This window comes from Scyliorhinus torazame, chromosome 2 (assembly GCF_047496885.1).
Source record: "Scyliorhinus torazame isolate Kashiwa2021f chromosome 2, sScyTor2.1, whole genome shotgun sequence".
Taxonomy (NCBI): domain Eukaryota; kingdom Metazoa; phylum Chordata; class Chondrichthyes; order Carcharhiniformes; family Scyliorhinidae; genus Scyliorhinus; species Scyliorhinus torazame.
Genome location: NC_092708.1, coordinates 94,791,679 through 94,808,476, shown reverse-complemented (window position 1 = coordinate 94,808,476; position 16,798 = coordinate 94,791,679). Strand labels below are relative to the sequence as shown.

At 47.3% G+C, this 16,798-nt stretch overlaps 1 protein-coding gene across 2 annotated transcripts in view; it reads right to left on the bottom strand.

The window, feature by feature from the left end:
- Positions 1-16,798, bottom strand: part of fap (fibroblast activation protein, alpha) — a 179,839-nt gene that overhangs the window by 94,140 nt on the left and 68,901 nt on the right. For both annotated transcript variants that reach the window (XM_072474275.1, XM_072474284.1), the window contains 3 exons: positions 5,677-5,729; positions 5,497-5,569; positions 5,092-5,212 (listed from right to left, as the gene is read on the bottom strand). In XM_072474275.1, coding sequence (XP_072330376.1) covers positions 5,092-5,212; positions 5,497-5,569; positions 5,677-5,729 — 247 coding nt within the window. The remainder of the gene's footprint in view (positions 1-5,091; positions 5,213-5,496; positions 5,570-5,676; positions 5,730-16,798) is intronic.

Sequence of the window (16,798 nt, the reverse complement as noted above, 5' to 3'; positions counted from 1 at the left end):
TAGACCCATGACTGTAAATTACCCAATCAGTAGATCATTTTGCAAATGTGACCTCAAGCTTGTGGTTGTCTTGTCTTTTTAATTTTCCATTTTGCTCCTATTCTGGCCTAACTGTCCTTGGTCTCCTGTAGGGCTCCAATTAAACTCAAAGTAGATGAAGGGGATGAAGATAGGTAGGGGTGTAAGTTGTGAAGAAGACATAAGGGGGGAGATTTTGCACTCACGTTTGCCATGAGCATAAATAGCTACATGGGCGCAAAATCTCACAAGATTCGGAAAATGAAAATCTCTTCGGGGAGATCTTGTTTTCCCATTTTCTCCGCCCCTCACCGGTGACATAAAGAGGTTCCGATCAGACAAGGGACCCAATTTCCATAAATTATAGTACAATTAAACAGTTTCCCCACAATTTGTTCTCTCTACATTAGAAATTCCACCCCCTCGCCTTATGACGTCACGCCGGGAAGGTGACAGCAGCTTTTGAAAAACGTGAACCAGACAAAGGATAGCTGCTGGGGATGCAAAGGTAAGTCTACCGGAGGTAGAGGTTCATGCCTCTGCAGTAAACTGGCACTACCCCTTGGCACCCGGACAATTCCCCATGGTACTCCAGCATTGTTCCCTGGCCCAGTTGTGCCAAGGGACTGTACTAATCGGACCACTCTGCAGAGCTCCATCGATAGGGAGACTTCCCCTTTTTTGTGGTGGGGGGTTGTCCCGCTGTAGGTGTGTGTGGGGATCTGTGAGCAGGGGAGAGTTTTTTTCAGTACAGATTTGAAAAGGGGCCCCAATCTCTGTGAGCCAATATTACCAGTTCTATCAGGCCCCGCCCTGCCACCATAACGGTCACACCACCAGATTTATTTTGCAAAATGCCAGATTATTTGGAGAGAAAACTCGGCTGTGCAACTGGCAAGCTGCACGCTGGTTTTCTCGCCTCAGCTAGCACTCTGTGCACAGAGTGGAAAATACAACTCAGAAAGTTTGCAAAATCATACAGACCAGGTAAGTGATTGGGCAATAATTTGGCAGATGAAGTATAATGTAGAAACCAGTGAACCTGTCCACTTTGGCAGAAATAATAGGGAAGCGGCATATTATTTAAATAGAGAGGAATTGCAGAAACCTGAGTTACAGAGGGATCTGTGTGTCCTCGTACATGAATCCGGAAAAGTTAGCATGCGGTACAACATGTGATTAGGAAGGCAAATGGAATGTTGCCTTTTAGTGCAAGTGAATGGAAGTAGTGATGTTTTGCTCCAGTTACACAGAGCTTTGGTGAGAACTAATCTGGAGTACTGTGTACAGTTTTGGTCCCCTTATTTAAGAAAAGATATAAATGTATTAGAAACAGTTCAAAGAAGATTCATTTGACAGTTTCCTGGGATGAGTTGGGGTTATCTTACATGGGAAGATTGGACAAGTTGGGTCTGTATCCATTGGAGTTTAGAAGACTGAGAGGTAATCTTATTGAAGCAGAGACGATCCTGGACGGGACTTGACAGGGTGGATGTTGAAAGGCTGTTTCCACTTGTAGGCGAGACTAGAATTACGGGACACAGTTTAAAAATAAGGGCCAGAATTCTCTCATCCTGGGAGTAAGCCGTGACGGGGTGGGAATGTGGGGGGTTTCCCATTGCGAATGCTAGTGGGAAATCATGCCAAATCTTTCGGTCTGACCTCGTTAATTAAGCAACTCAGGTGTTTTGCATCGTAGTCCGTGGTGGGGCAGGTCTCATTGCATGTAGTCTGCCATTGTATTCATGTGACATATTGAAAATATGCCCAAGAATACAGACCCATTATTGAGCAAAGATGATGGACCTCCAGAAAATGAAGACGGACTTCCTCCAGGAAGCCTAATCTTAAAGATCCACCTGTAGATGCTACCCCCACCCCCACCCGCCCTCCCCGACCTCCAGCTATGTTATTCCAGGATCACTAGCGGCCTCCATCATGAACTCTCGGCAGCCCCAGGAATTGTTCAGATGAGTCCTGTCATCTTCATGCCACATTGTTCCATTAGTGTATTGCACTGGTGTGTTTTCCCGAAGAATCAAGTTGGGGGGGGGGGGTCCTGATCCGCCAAGGCAGACCAACAGCAGAAGGTCCCATGGGAAATTTATAGTGGCGTAAAACCAATTTCTGGGTCTCCCGCCGGCCTCTCCCCCCACCGTCGGCCATTGAACCCACAGGCAGGGGCGAGGAAGAATTCCGGCCAACAAGTCTCCCATTTAAGCCAAAGATGAGATGAAACTTTATCTCTCAGAAGGTTGTAAATCTTTGGAACTCTCTTATCCAGCGGGAGGTGGAGGCAGGGTCATTGAATATTTATCCGGCAGAGGTAGATAGGTTTTGACTAAAAAGTGAGTCAAAGGTTATCAGGGGTAGGCAGACTGTGGAGTTGAGGCCACAATCAGATTAGCCATGATCTTATTGAATGGTGGAGCAAGCTCGAGGGGCCAAATAGCCTACTCCGACTCTTAATTTGTATGTTCATACAAACTTGAGAAACAGCACCTCATCTTTTGATTCAATACTTTTAGCCTGCAGGACTTAACAATGTACTCAATAATTTCTAATTATAACCATTCCCATTTTTATTGCTCCTGGTTCTTTTCTGGTTTTGTTTTTTCTCTCTCATGCAGCATTGTGCATCATTCTGCCATTCACACCTCTTCTGGACACATTTTGTTTCTTTATTGGCCTCATTTTCCTCTCATTCTTTTTCCCTCCCACCCCATGTATAAAACATATTACAAAGCCAAAACTGTATTTAACTAATTTGAGTTTTTGTGATGAGTTAGAAAGCGGGTTAATGACGGTAATATTGGGTTGCCATCTCTGACTTGGCATATTCCAAGAGACCTCAGAGGATGGGATGGGAGTGGGTCTGGGAACGCTGGAGAACACCAACACATTTCCAGACGATTATCTCTGACCTAAATAATAGGCTTGGTATCAAGTTATAGAAAAATAAATAAAGCTGAAGGACTCAGGGTAACCTGAAAACGGATTACGTTCCCTGATGGGATGGAGAATCGGGCATCGGGGCAAAATCAGGGTCAATGCTATGCACTTACCCGAACACGATGTTCTGACCACCAGAATCGAGGACCATGCCGCGTACCAGTGGGAGTGTGTAAATGAATGCAAATGGGTCTTTTGTATTCCCGAGGGGGGTCCCTCTATTCCAGGGATCCCTGCGGGTATCTCCCTATTGTAGGGGTCCCTGAGGGGTCTCACTATTACACCGGTCCCTGGGGGGGGGAGAGGGGTGAGACGGGGGGCGGTTGGGTCACCCCTACACTTGGTGGCAGGAGTGGGCACCGAAGTTTTCCAGGGGTGGGGGGGCCGATGTGCGGTGCTGGAGGTGGGTTCGGGGCTGCTTTGCGGTGTGGGGGAGGAGGATGGTTGGACGCGGGTCCTCGTTATTGGGCCGTTCCACCATTTTAGCAAAGGAGGCTCCAAACGAAAACTGCTTTGCAATTCTGGTCTTGGACTTGCAGTCAAATTCAGATTACTATTCATTTAGGAAGCTTAAAGCTACCAACTGTCACCTACGTACAGCTCCAGTCACTACCTGCAGTCCCCAAAATTTCTCCCTGCCTGAAGAGGTTAAGGCGAGAAGTGCACATTTTTCTGAGAATAAGCCCCACTCCTGCTTTTGGACTGTCCTAAATAAAGAAGGATCCTCCCTGTAAACTCTCAGCTCCGCTGCACCAGGATCATTTAAAAGCCCTGGGCCGGGGCTGCTGTAACCAATCAGAGCCAGAGCCATGTGAACTTGGACTTTCCACTCCAGTGTCTGAATGTTCCGCAAGCACTGAGGGTACAGTGGGAGGCTGCACACATACAGTGCTAGCTACCTGCTCTAAAGATGGCATTGTCAAACAAACACAAAGGAGACAGAAAATATCTTGGCCTTGCCAAAGTCTGGTCAGCCTGTATGCTCCCTTTGCCAATGATATTGCCGTTTATAATCTCCCGGAAGGCTTTCTTGTCCTCTCGGGATGAATCCCACTTCCAGGAGACTCACACTCATTCTGAGGGAGTTAGCACCCCTCGGGGAATAGGGTTGATATGATGCATACCAAAAGGCATCTGATAAAATACTATAAAACAGGATTGTCAGCAAAGCTGAAGTCCATGATGTAAAGGGGACAATAAAGTGTGGATATGAAGTTGGCTGTATGGCAGGAAACAGTAGCAGCGAATGGTTGTTTTTTTAACTGGAGGAAGTTATCAAATGGGGTTTCCCCAGGAGCCGGTTTTAGGACTACTTCTTTTCTTGATCGACATTAATGACATAGACTTGGGTGTACAGGACGCGATTTTAAAATTTGAGGATGACATGAGGCTTGAAAGCATTGTGAACTCTAAGGAGGAAAATGAAAGGCTTCAAGAGGGCTTAGACAGACTGGCGAAATGGGCAGACACAGGGAAGGTGAAATTTAATGCGGAGAAGTGCGAAGTTACATACTTTGAAAGGAAAATACACAATAGAAAGTAAGGATACATTCCTAATTGGGGTGCAGGAGCAGAGTGGCATGAGGATTAATGTGCACTAATCGCTGTAGGTGGAGGGGCAGGTGGAGAAAGAATGTAATAAGGCATATGGGATGCTGTGTTTTATAAATAGAGGCATCAAATACAAAAGCAATTACATTATGCTGAACCTTTACACTATTTCAGCTTCAGTTGGAGTATTCTGACCAATTCTGGGCACCACAGTTTAGCAAAGGATGTGAAGGCTGTCAAGAGTGCGCAGTAAAGTTTCCTGAGGGTGGATTGGATGCCCAAACCCCGACCTGCCTCTGTTAAAACAAAAAGTGAGCGGGTTCGAGGCAAATTGGGTTCATTCAAGTTTTTTTTTACATTCCAACTTGATCCAAATCCACATATTCTGGAGATTAAAATGACCACTTGTATCGCCAGAGAGACGATCACCGATCAATATAAACAAGAAAAGAACAGAAAGGAGCAGGAAACCTCTAGCAGTGCAAACAAAGCAGTTGCAGGGAACTAAATATGTACTTCTGAGTATCACCTCAATGTTATTAACTAAAATAGTCATATATATTAGCTTACCCTCATAAATCCAGTCAGGGATTCCATTGTAAATTTTATTTTTCTCTCCATTGGTTGTTATAGGTACAGCAGGGCTTGTGAGATTAGTTTTTAAATAAATATTGTTATTCCAAACATAAACCTGAAGGGAGGAAGAGATTCATGCTAAAATGTTGCTAAAATATTATTCCAACAGCAGGTCTCAAAATCCAACAAAAGCCCAAGTGGCAACTTTGCACAAACTTGCAAATAATTACAAATTTGATCTTTCTCACGAATTCATACATCATGAACTGTTCTATGTTACAAATTTTTTATATGAGTCCTTTGCTGAGCACAATGCAATACCATTTAATTTAAATGATGATTGATTTTAATCAATATTAAAGATGCCTTGATAAACATGGTTAAATACATTCAACTAACCAAGGTATGACCCACTGGAGCCCATGAGATGTACTGAATTTCCTGAGGGAGATTTGCGTTTGTGACAAATATTCTGTGGAAGAAAAGATTTTAAAAATAGGAAATTAAAGTATTTTTGTATCATGTACATATAATAACAAAGAAAGCAATACTCAATATCTTTGTTCAAAAATCACTAACCTAGATTTCAAATCAAAAATAGAATATGAGGCTGTAAATGAATGTCTCCATAGCTGCAAAGAAAAAGCATCAGTATATAACAACTTTTATTATAAAGTAGTTTTTAAAAATATATACTTTTATTCAAACAAAATTTTTCAATATTCCAAAACTAACCCCAACACAACACAACCCAGCCCAATGAAATATACCAATAATTCCCCAGTTTCATTCCATTCTTCATCTCCTCTGACGCCTTAAAAGATAGTTTCCGTCTCAATTTCTCTGCCCCTCTCACCCACTCTAACCCATTTCCTTCTCGCCTTGCTGCACTCCGCTCTCTCAGGTCCAACTCTACTTTGTCATCAAACTCGCCGACAAGAGTGGGACTGTTGTGGTCTGGCGTACTGAGCTCTACCAGGCAAAGGCTGTCCGCCAGCTCTCAGACACATCCTCCTACCTCCCCCTGGACCATGACCCCACCACTGAGCATCAGGCCATTGTTTCCAGGACTGTCACTGACCTAATCTCCTCTGGAGATCTTCCCTCCACAGCTTTCAACCTCATAATCACCCAACCCCAGACAGCCCAGTTCTACCTCCTCCCCAAATCCACAAATAGGACGTCCTGGTAAGCCCATCGTGTCAGCCTGTTCCTGCCCCACAAAACTTATTTCTTCCTATCTTGACTCCATACTCTCTCCTCTTGTCCAGTTTCTTCCCACCCTCATTCGTGATTTCTCCGATGCTCTACATCATATAAACAACTTCCAGTTCCCCGGCCCTAACCGCCTCCTCTTTACCATGGATGTCCATTCCCCACCAGGATGGTCTGAGGGCTCTCCACTAATAATAATAATAATAATCTTTATTATTGTCACAAGTAGGCTTACATTAACACTGCAATGAAGTTACTGTGAAAATTCCCTAGTTGCCACATTCCGGCACCTGTTTGGGTGCATGGAGGGAGAATTCAGAATGTCCAACAGTCTTTTGGGATTTGTGGGAGGAAACCGGGGCATCTGAGGAAACCCATGCGGACACAGGAAGAACATGCAGACTCCACACAGACAGTGACCCAGGCCAATCAGAGGCCTGAACAACCCCCATCCACCACCACTCTCCTCCGTCTGGCTGAACTTTTCCTCTCACTGAACAATTTCTCCTTTAACATGTCTCACTTCCTGCAAACCAAAGGTGTGGCTATGGGCACCCAAATGGGTCCGAGTTTTGCCTGTCTCTTTATGCAGTATGTGGAACATTTCTTGTTCCATTCTGACCCCGGTCCCATCCCGCAACTCTTTAATCGATACATCGATGACTGTATCGGTGCCACTTCATCGGGACCTGGGAAAATGTATTAAGTTTGTTTCCAATTTGCACTCCTCTATCACCCTCACATGGTCCATCTCCGACACGTCCCATCCCTTTCTTGACTTTTCAATTTCTGGGGATAGACTGTCCACTAGTGTCCATTACAAACCCACTGACAAAGATTTTAAAAGCGCGGGAGCTGCGAGTCGGAGCGGAGATTTAAAAAGCGCAGGAGCTGCGAGTCGGAGCAGAGATTTAAAAAGCGCAGAAGCTGCGAGTCGGAGCAGAGATTTAAAAAGATCGCGGCCTAGTTTTGGGAGCCGTTCGGAGGAGGAGGAAGAGTCTCTGTGAGTATAAAAACCTAACGGTAACTTCCTGTTTTCCACTTTCTTTTCAAAAGTGACATCAGAGGGAAGCTGTGGTCTGATTGGTTGATAGCAAATCTGCCCCAAATTTTAAAAAAACACAGCTAAACTCGTAAACTTAAATTAAATTAATTAATTAATTAGAGATGGCTGGTCAGGTGATGTGCTTGAGCTGCTTGATGTGGGAGCTGGCAGATCTCATTGCGAGCTGCAGCGACCACATCTGCAGTAAGTGTTGGCTGCTCGAAGAGCTCCGGCTCAGAGTTCATGAGCTGGAGTCTGAGCTTCAAACACTGAGGCACATCCGGGAGGGGAAGACTTACCTGGACACTGTGTTTCAGGAGGCAGTCACACCTGTCAGAGTAAGTAGTTTAAATCCTGCCAGTGGCCAGGGACAGCAGGGTGTGACTGCAAGTCAGGCAGGTAAAGGGAACCAGCAGTCAGGAACTCAGGAGCCTCAACCCTTGACCCTGTCCAACAGGTACGAGGTACTTGCTCTCTGTGTGGATAGCGAACAGGGCTGCAGGAAGGATGAGTCAGCTGACCATGGTTCAGCAGGCCATTCAAGGGGAGAGAGTAAATAGGCAAGTTGTAGTTGCAGGGGGATAGATAGTATCCTTTGTGAACAGGATAAAGAGTCCCGCATGGTATGTTGCCTGCCCCGTGCTAGGGTGCGGGACATCTCTGACCGGCTTGAAAGGATACTGGAGAGGGAGGGGGAGGATCCAGTTGTTTTGGTCCATGTCGGTACCAACAACATAGGCAAGTCTAGGAAAGAGGACCTGTTTAGAGATTATAAAGAGCTAGGATTCAAATTAAAAAACAGGTCCTCAAGGGTCATAATTTCCGGATTACTTCCCGAGCCACATGCAAATTGGCATAGGGAGGCAAGAATAAGGGAAGTTAACACGTGGCTGAAAGAGTGGTGTGGGAAAGAGGGGTTCCTTTTCATGGGACACTGGTATCAGTTTTGGGACAGGTGGGACCTATACCGTTGGGATGGTCTCCATCTGAACCGAGCTGGGACCAGTGTTCTGGCAAAAAGAGTAAATAGGGTGGTCAATAGGACTTTAAACTAGAGATTGGGGGGGATGGGAAAGTCAGGGAACCAAGAGGTGAAGTAATCAGTGGGAAGCGTAGCTGCTTAGGAATACAAAAAAGCACAAAAAGACAGAACTCAGGAGAGGTTACGCTAGTCCCCATCTCACAAAATATGACACAGTGTATGGAAAGGCTCAGTAAACCAAGGTCCACCACACTAAGAAAACAAAAAGGGACGGTCAATAGAGAATTAAAGGTGCTATATTTAAATGCGCGCAGTGTACGGAACAAGGTAGATGAGCTTGTGGCCCAGATTGTGACTGGCAGGTATGATGTGGTAGCCATCACAGAGACGTGGTTGCAGGGGGTTCAGGACTGGCATTTAAACATCCAGGGATTCACAACCTATCAAAAAGACAGAGGTTGGCAGAGGGGGCGGGGTTGCCTTGTTAATTAGGAATGAAATTAAATCAATAGCACTAAACAACATAGGGACGGATGATGTGGAGTCTGTGTGGGTAGAGTTGAGGAACCACAAAAGCACAAAAACCATAATGGGAGTTATGTACAGGCCTCCTAACAGTAGTCAGGACCAGGGGCACAAAATGCACCACGAAATAGAAAGGACATGTCAGAAAGGCAAGGTCACAGTGATCATGGGGGACTTCAATATGCAGGTGGACTGGGTAAATAATGCTGCCAGTGGAGCCAAAGAAAGGGAATTCATTGAATGTTTACAGGAGGGCTTTTTGGAACAGCTTGTGATGGAGCCCACGAGGGAACAGGCCATTCTGGACTTAGTGTTATGTAATGAGCCAGACTTGATAAAAGATCTTAAAGTAAGAGGACACTTAGGAGGCAGTGATCATAATATGGTAGAATTCAGTCTGCAATTTGAAAGAAAGAAGGTAGAATCAGATGTAAAGGTGTTACAGTTAAATAAAGGTAACTACAGGGGCATGAGGGAGGAACTGACGAAAATCGTCTGGGAGCAGAGCCTAGTGGGAAAGACAGTAGAACAGCAATGGCAGGAGTTTCTGGGAGTAATTGAGGACACAATACAGAGGTTCATCCCAAAGAAAAGAAAGGTTATCAGAGGGGATTAGGCAGCATGGCTGACAAAGGAAGTCAGGGAATGCATCAAAGCAAAAGAGAAAGCCTATAATGTGGCAAAGAGTAGTGGGACGTCAGAAGATTGGGAAGGCTACAAAAACAAACAGAGGATAACAAAGAGAGAAATAAGGAAGGAAAGGATCAAATATGAAGGTAGGCTAGCCAGTAACATTAGGAATGATAGTAAAAGTTTCTTTAAATACATTAAAAACAAACGGGAGGCAAAAGTTGACATTGGGCCGCTCCAAAATGACGCTGGTAATCTAGTGATGGGAGACAAGGAAATAGCTGAGGAACTAAATAAGTACTTTGCGTCAGTCTTCACAGTAGAAGACATTTCCGGAGAGTCAGGGGGCAGAGTTGAATATGGTAGCCATCACAAAGGAGAACGTGCTAGAGAAACTAAGAGGACTAAAAATTGATAAATCTCCGGGCCCTGATGGGCTACATCCTAGAGTTCTAAAGGAGATAGCTGAAGAAATAGTGGAGGCGTTAGTTATGATCTTTCAAAAGTCACTGGAGTCAGGGAAAGTCCCAGAGGATTGGAAAATTGCTGTTGTAACCCCCCTGTTCAAAAAGGGAACAAGAAAAAAGATGGAAAATTATAGGCCAATTAGCCTAACCTCAGTTGTTGGCAAGATTCTAGAATCCATCGTTAAGGATGAGATTTGTAAATTCTTGGAAGTGCAGGGTCGGATTAGGACAAGTCAGCATGGATTTAGTAAGGGGAGGTCGTGCCTGACAAACCTGTAGGAGTTCTTTGAAGAGATAACAAATAGGTTAGACCAAGGAGAGCCAATGGATGTTATCTATCTTGACTTCCAAAAGGCCTTTGATAAGGTGCCTCACGGGAGACTGCTGAGTAAAATAAGGGCCCATGGTATTCGAGGCAAGGTACTAACATGGATTGACGATTGGCTGTCAGGCAGAAGGCAGAGAGTTGGGATAAAAGGTTCTTTTTCAGAATGGCAACCGGTGACGAGTGGTGTCCCGCAGGGTTCAGTTTTGGGGCCACAGCTGTTCTCTTTATATATTAGCGATCTAGATGACGGGACTGGGGGCATTCTGGCTAAGTTTGCCGATGATACAAAGATAGGTGGAGGGGCAGGTAGTATTGAGGAGGTGGGGAGGCTGCAGAAAGATTTAGACAGTTTAGGAGAGTGGTCCAAGAAATGGCTGATGAAATTCAACGTGGGCAAGTGCGAGGTCTTGCACTTTGGAAAAAAGAATAGAGGCATGGACTATTTTCTAAACGGTGACAAAATTCATAATGCTGAAGTGCAAAGGGACTTGGGAGTCCTAGTCCAGGATTCTCTAAAGGTAAACTTGCAGGTTGAGTCCGTAATTCAGAAAGAAAATGCAATGTTGTCATTTATCTTGAGAGGCTTGGAATATAAAAGCAGGGATGTACTTCTGAAGCTTTATAAAGCACTAGTTAGGCCCCATTTAGAATACTGTGAGCAATTTTGGGCCCCACACCTCAAGAAGGACATACTGGCACTGGAGCGGGTCCAGCGGAGATTCACACGGATGATCCCAGGAATGGTAGGCCTAACATACGATGAACGTCTGAGGATCCTGGGATTATATTCATTGGAGTTTAGGAGGTTGAGGGGAGATCTAATAGAAACTTACAAGATAATAAATGGCTTAGATAGGGTGGACGTAAGGAAGTTGTTTCCATTAGCAGGGGAGACTAGGACCCAGGGCACAGCCTTAGAATAAAAGGGAGTCACTTTAGAAAAGAGATGAGGAGAAATTTCTTCAGCCAGAGAGTGGTGGGTCTGTGGAATTCACTGCCACAGAGGGCGGTGGAGGCCGGGACGTTGAGTGTCTTTAAGACAGAAGTTGATAAATTCTTGATTTCTCGAGGAATTAAGGGCTATGGAGAGAGAGCGGGTAAATGGAGTTGAAATCAGCCATGATTGAATGGTTGAGTGGACCTGATGGGCCGAATGGCCTTACTTCCACTCCTATGTCTTATGGACTCCCACAGCTACCTGGACTACAGCTCTTCACACCCCACATCCTTTAAACACTCCATCCAATGATCCCTGCATTTCACAGGGACCATTCCCTCCAGGACACCCTGGTCCAGTCCTCCATCACCGCCAAAACCTCACCCTCTTCCCACGCCACCTTCCAAGGGAATCGCAGAAGGTGTAAAACCTGTGCCTTTACCTCCTCCCTGCTCACCATCCCATGCCCTAAACACTCTTTTCAAGTGAGGCAGCGCTTCATGTGCACCTCCTTCAATCTGGTCTATTGCATTTGCTGCCCTCAATGCAGTCTACTCTACTGGGTGACCACTTTGCAGAACACCTTCTCTTTGTCCGCAAGCAGGACCCAAACGTTCCTGTTCTCACGTCCACATGTCCATCTTTGGCCTGCTGCAATGTTCCATTGAAGCCCAGCAGAAACAGCACCTCATTTTTGATTCGGCATGTTACAGCCTTCTGGAATTAACATTGAGTTCAACAACTTCAGACTGTGAACTCTCTTCTCCACCTTCACCCCATGTTTATTTCAATAAAGTCATTTTTATTTCTTCCATTGATCTGTTTTTCCATCACCATTGATCCCTCTCCCCCCACCCCACATGGGTCAATGGTTCCTAGTTGCCCTCTAACACACTGCTCACCTTTGTTCTGCCATTAATACATTCTAATCTTTTTATGTGCCACTATCAGCACTCTTCTTCTCATTAATCATCCCCATTTACATTCCTCCTACGTCCCCCTGGTCCATGACCCCACCACTAAGCATCAGGCCATTGTTTCCAGGACGGTCACTGACCTCATCTTCTCTGGAGATCTTCCCTCCACACCTTCCAACCTCATAATCACCCAACCCCAGACAGCCCGGTTCTACCTCCTCCCCAAATTCACAAATAGGACGTCCTGGTACATTTGTCTTTCTGTCCTTGACATCCTTGTCAATCTCCACACATCGCTGCTGCCCCCCCTATCCAACTCCACCACTAGAGTATAAATATGACCCCATTTCCAATTCTCTCTAGCTTTGACAAAGAGTCACTCAAACTCAAAACGTTAGCATCCTTCTCTCTCCACAGATGCTGTCAGACCTGCTGGCATTGTCCAGTATTTTCTGATTTTGTTTCAGATTACAGCATCCACAGTAATTTGCTTGTGTAATGCCAATACTGCCCCCCCCCCAAGATCTCCCCCCCCCCCCCCCCCCGCTTCCCACAAAGAAGACCCGAATGAACTACCCCCTGATTATAAAGTATTTTTAAAGGTTCACATCAAGCCAAAGAAGGAGACATTGGAACAGGTGATCAAAGGTTTGATCAAAAGCATAGGTTTTAAAGAACATCTTAAAGGAGGAGAGAGAGGATGGGAGGTTAATGAATGGAATTCGGGAGCTTAAGGCCCAGGCTGAAGGTGCAGCCACCAATGGTGGACAAAACAGGTATTTCTTGAACCCCCCCTTCAATATGAAGACTCATTTAAATATTTTCTAAATTTATCCAAAATAAATTGTGAAAAGTGCTTGGAAATATTGTTAGTGTATTTATTGCAAAAGGGTTGAGAAGGGTCATCCCCGCATTTTTTCTGCAAAATCATTCTACAGCCTTCATTATCCATTCATAAGGCAGTATTTAGTGGGTGCAGTGTGCTCTTGCTGACCAGCTGGACATGATGTGAGAGCACCACACCAGCCTGTCACATTAAGTGCCACTCAGGCATTTGATGGTGTGAACCTTCTCCAGGGTCAAGGACCTAGGAGTAGAAATCCTGTCAGTAAAAATCTGCCGGTTCATCAGAAGTTAGCAACTCTATTGAGCTGGCCAGTACAGCACCTACCTGAGGCCGAGGGCTGAATTCACTGAAGGCAACAGGGGTCTCGGCTGTCAACTGGAGAACCGGCAAGTCACTTATTTTATGGAAGGCACATTGAATAAACTTCCAGTTAGGCACTTAACTAAACAGTGGCAGGCTTGACCTGGGATCCAGAAACTCGCTGGGGAGGGGGCAGAAGTTACAAAGTCACATCCTCCAAGAGCTGTGATATACCATCAATTCACTGCGAGACTGTGAGAACGAGTGAACATAAGGTTTTATTATCCAGGAACTTGCCTGCCAGTGTCTGCTGTACAAATGAGTGCCGACCACAGGTGGCCAGTCTATATATCGCCCCGGGGAGGACGGAGCCAGAGGCAGAGCCCACCGGGGTTCCAGTACAATACCTGGAAGTAGATCGTATTATAATTTCCTAGTCATAGATCACAGTACTATGCAGACAGTTCATATTCAGGTGAATACATTCACCACATTCAACCCCTGTTAAAAAAAATCAAGTCCGGCGGGGGGTGGCGTGGGGTCATCAAATATTCAGTCTGTCTGGAGGCCAGATCATTCTTTTAGACCTCCTCAGCTCTGGCGGTGCGGCGGGCACGGTTGTTGCCGATGGTGACTCTGGAGGCGTGTTGTCTGGAGCTTCAGTCCGGGTCGGAGACGGCTGAGGGGTCGGAGTAGGCAGGGGGGTGGTGGGTGGCGGCAGTGCAGGTGCGGGACAATACAGGAGACCCAGGGGGGCATAAGGGGCGTGGGGAGTGGCTGTAGGCTCTGGGGGTGGGGCGCGTTGGCAGGGGAACCAGCTGGCGCCAGGTCCCGTAGGGAGACCGTATCTTGCCACCCGTCCTGGTGCGTGACGTAGGCGTACTGGGAGTTGGCGTGCAGCAGCTGGACCCTCTCGAACAGGGGATCAGTCTTATGGCTCCTCATATGCTTCTGGAGAAGGACAGGTCCCGGAGTTGTCAGCCAGGATGAAAGCGAGACCCCGGAGATGGACTTCCTAGGGAAGACAAACAAACGGTCATGAGGGGTCACGTTCGTGGCTGTGCAGAGGAGTGATCTAATGGAGTGGAGGGCATCGAGGAGGACCTCCTGCCAGCGGGTAATCGGGTGACTTCTAGACCGGAGGGCAAGAAGGACGGCCTTCCATACCGTCACATTCTCCCTCTCCACCTGCCCATTTCCCTGCGGGTTATAGCTCGTAGTCCTGCTCGAGGCGATGCCTTTACTGAGCAGGTACTGACGCAGCTCATCACTCATAAACGATGTGCCCCGGTCACTGTGGACGTTCGCAGGAAAACCGAACAGTGTGAAGATGCTGTGCAGTGCCTTTATAACAGTGGCCGAGTTCATGTCAGGGCAGGGGACAGGGAAGGGGAAGCGTGAGTACTCGTCAATGGCGGTCAGGAAGTATATATTACGGTTGGTGGAGGGGAGGGGCCCTTTGAAGTCAATACTGAGGCGCTCAAAGGGCCGGGAGGCCTTTACCAGGTGAGCCTTGTCTAGCCGATAGAAGTGCGGTTTGCACTCTGCGCAGACTTGGCAGTCCCTGGTTGTGATGAATGATATCTGTATACACATGTACCTTTAATGCGTAGGCCCCTTGTAGACCGGGTTTGGAACCCTGGGGGACTCCGCCTCCGGCTCCGCCCCCAGGGAACTGTATATAAGGTTACGTTCAGTGGGCAGCGTGCAGTGAGCACACATCTCGGCAGCTGTCTGGTTCTCTGGTAATTAAAGCCTTTGGATTATCAATCTTCTCTCCTGAGTCATAATTGAGGATATCTCACTGGTCATGTCCCTGACCTCCTTGGTGGAGTAGGGCAGATTGCGGGCCTTAATAAAGTGGGTAAGCCGGGTGACCCCCGGGTGACAGAGGTCATCGTAGTTAGCCCGAAGTAGGTCATCTTGCGCGCTGGTGCATGTGCCGCGGGACAGGGCATCTGAGGGCTCGTTGAGCTCCCCAGGACAATACTTGATATCGTAATTGTAGGTGGAGAGTTCGATCCTCCACCTCAAGATTTTGTCATTTTTAATTTTGTCCAGTTGTGCGTTGTCAAACATAATGACAACCGACCGCTGGTCGGCGATGAGGGTGAACCTCCTACCGGCTAGGTAGTGCCTCCAGTGCTGCACAGCTTCCACTATGGCTTGTGCTTCCTTCTCGACCGAGGAGTGTCGGATTTCGGAAGCGTGGAGGGTTCTAGAGAAGAATGCTACCGGCCTGCCCGCCTGGTTGAGTGTGGCGGCCAGTGCGATGTCTGATGCATCGCTCTCTACCTGGAAGGGGATGGACTCGTCCACCACCTGCATTGCGGCCTTAGTGATATCGGCCTTGATGTGGCTGAAGGCCAAGCGGGCCTCAGCCGTCAAGGGAAATGTAGTGGTTTTAATAAGTGGGCGGTCTTTGTCCGCATAGTTGGGGACCCACTGGGCATAGTAGGAGAATAGCCCCAGGCATCGTTTGAGGGTCTTGAGGCTGTGGGAAAGGGGAAGTTCTGTGAGGGGGCGCATACGGTCGGGGTCGGGCTCTAGGACTCCGTTTTCCACGACATAGCCGAGGATGGCTAGCCGGGTTGTGCGGAAAACACACTTCTCCATGTTATATGTGAGGTTGAGGGATTGGGCGATTTGGAGGAACCTCTGAAGGTTGGCGTCGTGGTCCTGCTGATCATGGCCGCAGATGGTAACATTGTCCAAGTACGGGTATGTAGCCCGCAGCCCTTGCTGGTCCACCATTCGTTCCATCGCTCTCTGGAAGACCGAGACTCCATTAGTGATGCCGAAAGGGACCCTGAGAAAGTTGAAGAGTCGGACGGCTGCTTCAAAAGCAATGTAGTGGCGATCTTCCGGGCGGATCGGGAGCTGATGGTAGGCAGACTTCAGATCCACCGTGGAGAAAACCCGGTATTGTGCGATCTGGTTGACCATCTCCTCAATGCGGGGGAGGGGTACGCATCCAGTTGCGGGAACCGGTTTATGGTTCGGCTGTAGTCCACCACCATCCGGTTATTTTCCCCGGTCCTGACAACTACCACTTGTGCTCTCCAGGGGCTGTTGCTGGCCTCGATGACCCCCTCCCTCAAGAGTCGCTGGACTTCTGACTTGATAAAAATCATGTCTTGTGCGCTCTACCGCCTGCTCCTGGTGGCGACAGGCTTACAGTCGGGGGTGAGTTTCGCGAAGATCGAGGGAGGGGCGACCTTAAGGGTCGCGAGGCTACATACCGTGAGGGGGGTAAGGGTCCGCCAAACTGTAGGGTCAGGCTTCGGTGACTGCATTGGAAGTCTAATCCAAGCAGTAGGGGTGCGCAGAGGTGAGGGAGGACGTACAGTTTAAAATGGGCGTACTCAGAGCCCTGCATCGTGAGGTTCGCGATACAGTACCCCCGGATCTGTACAGAATGGGATCCGGAGGCAAGGGAGATTGTTTGGGATGCAGGGTAGATGTGAAGGGAGCAGCGCCATACCGTGTCAGGGTGAACGAAGCTCTC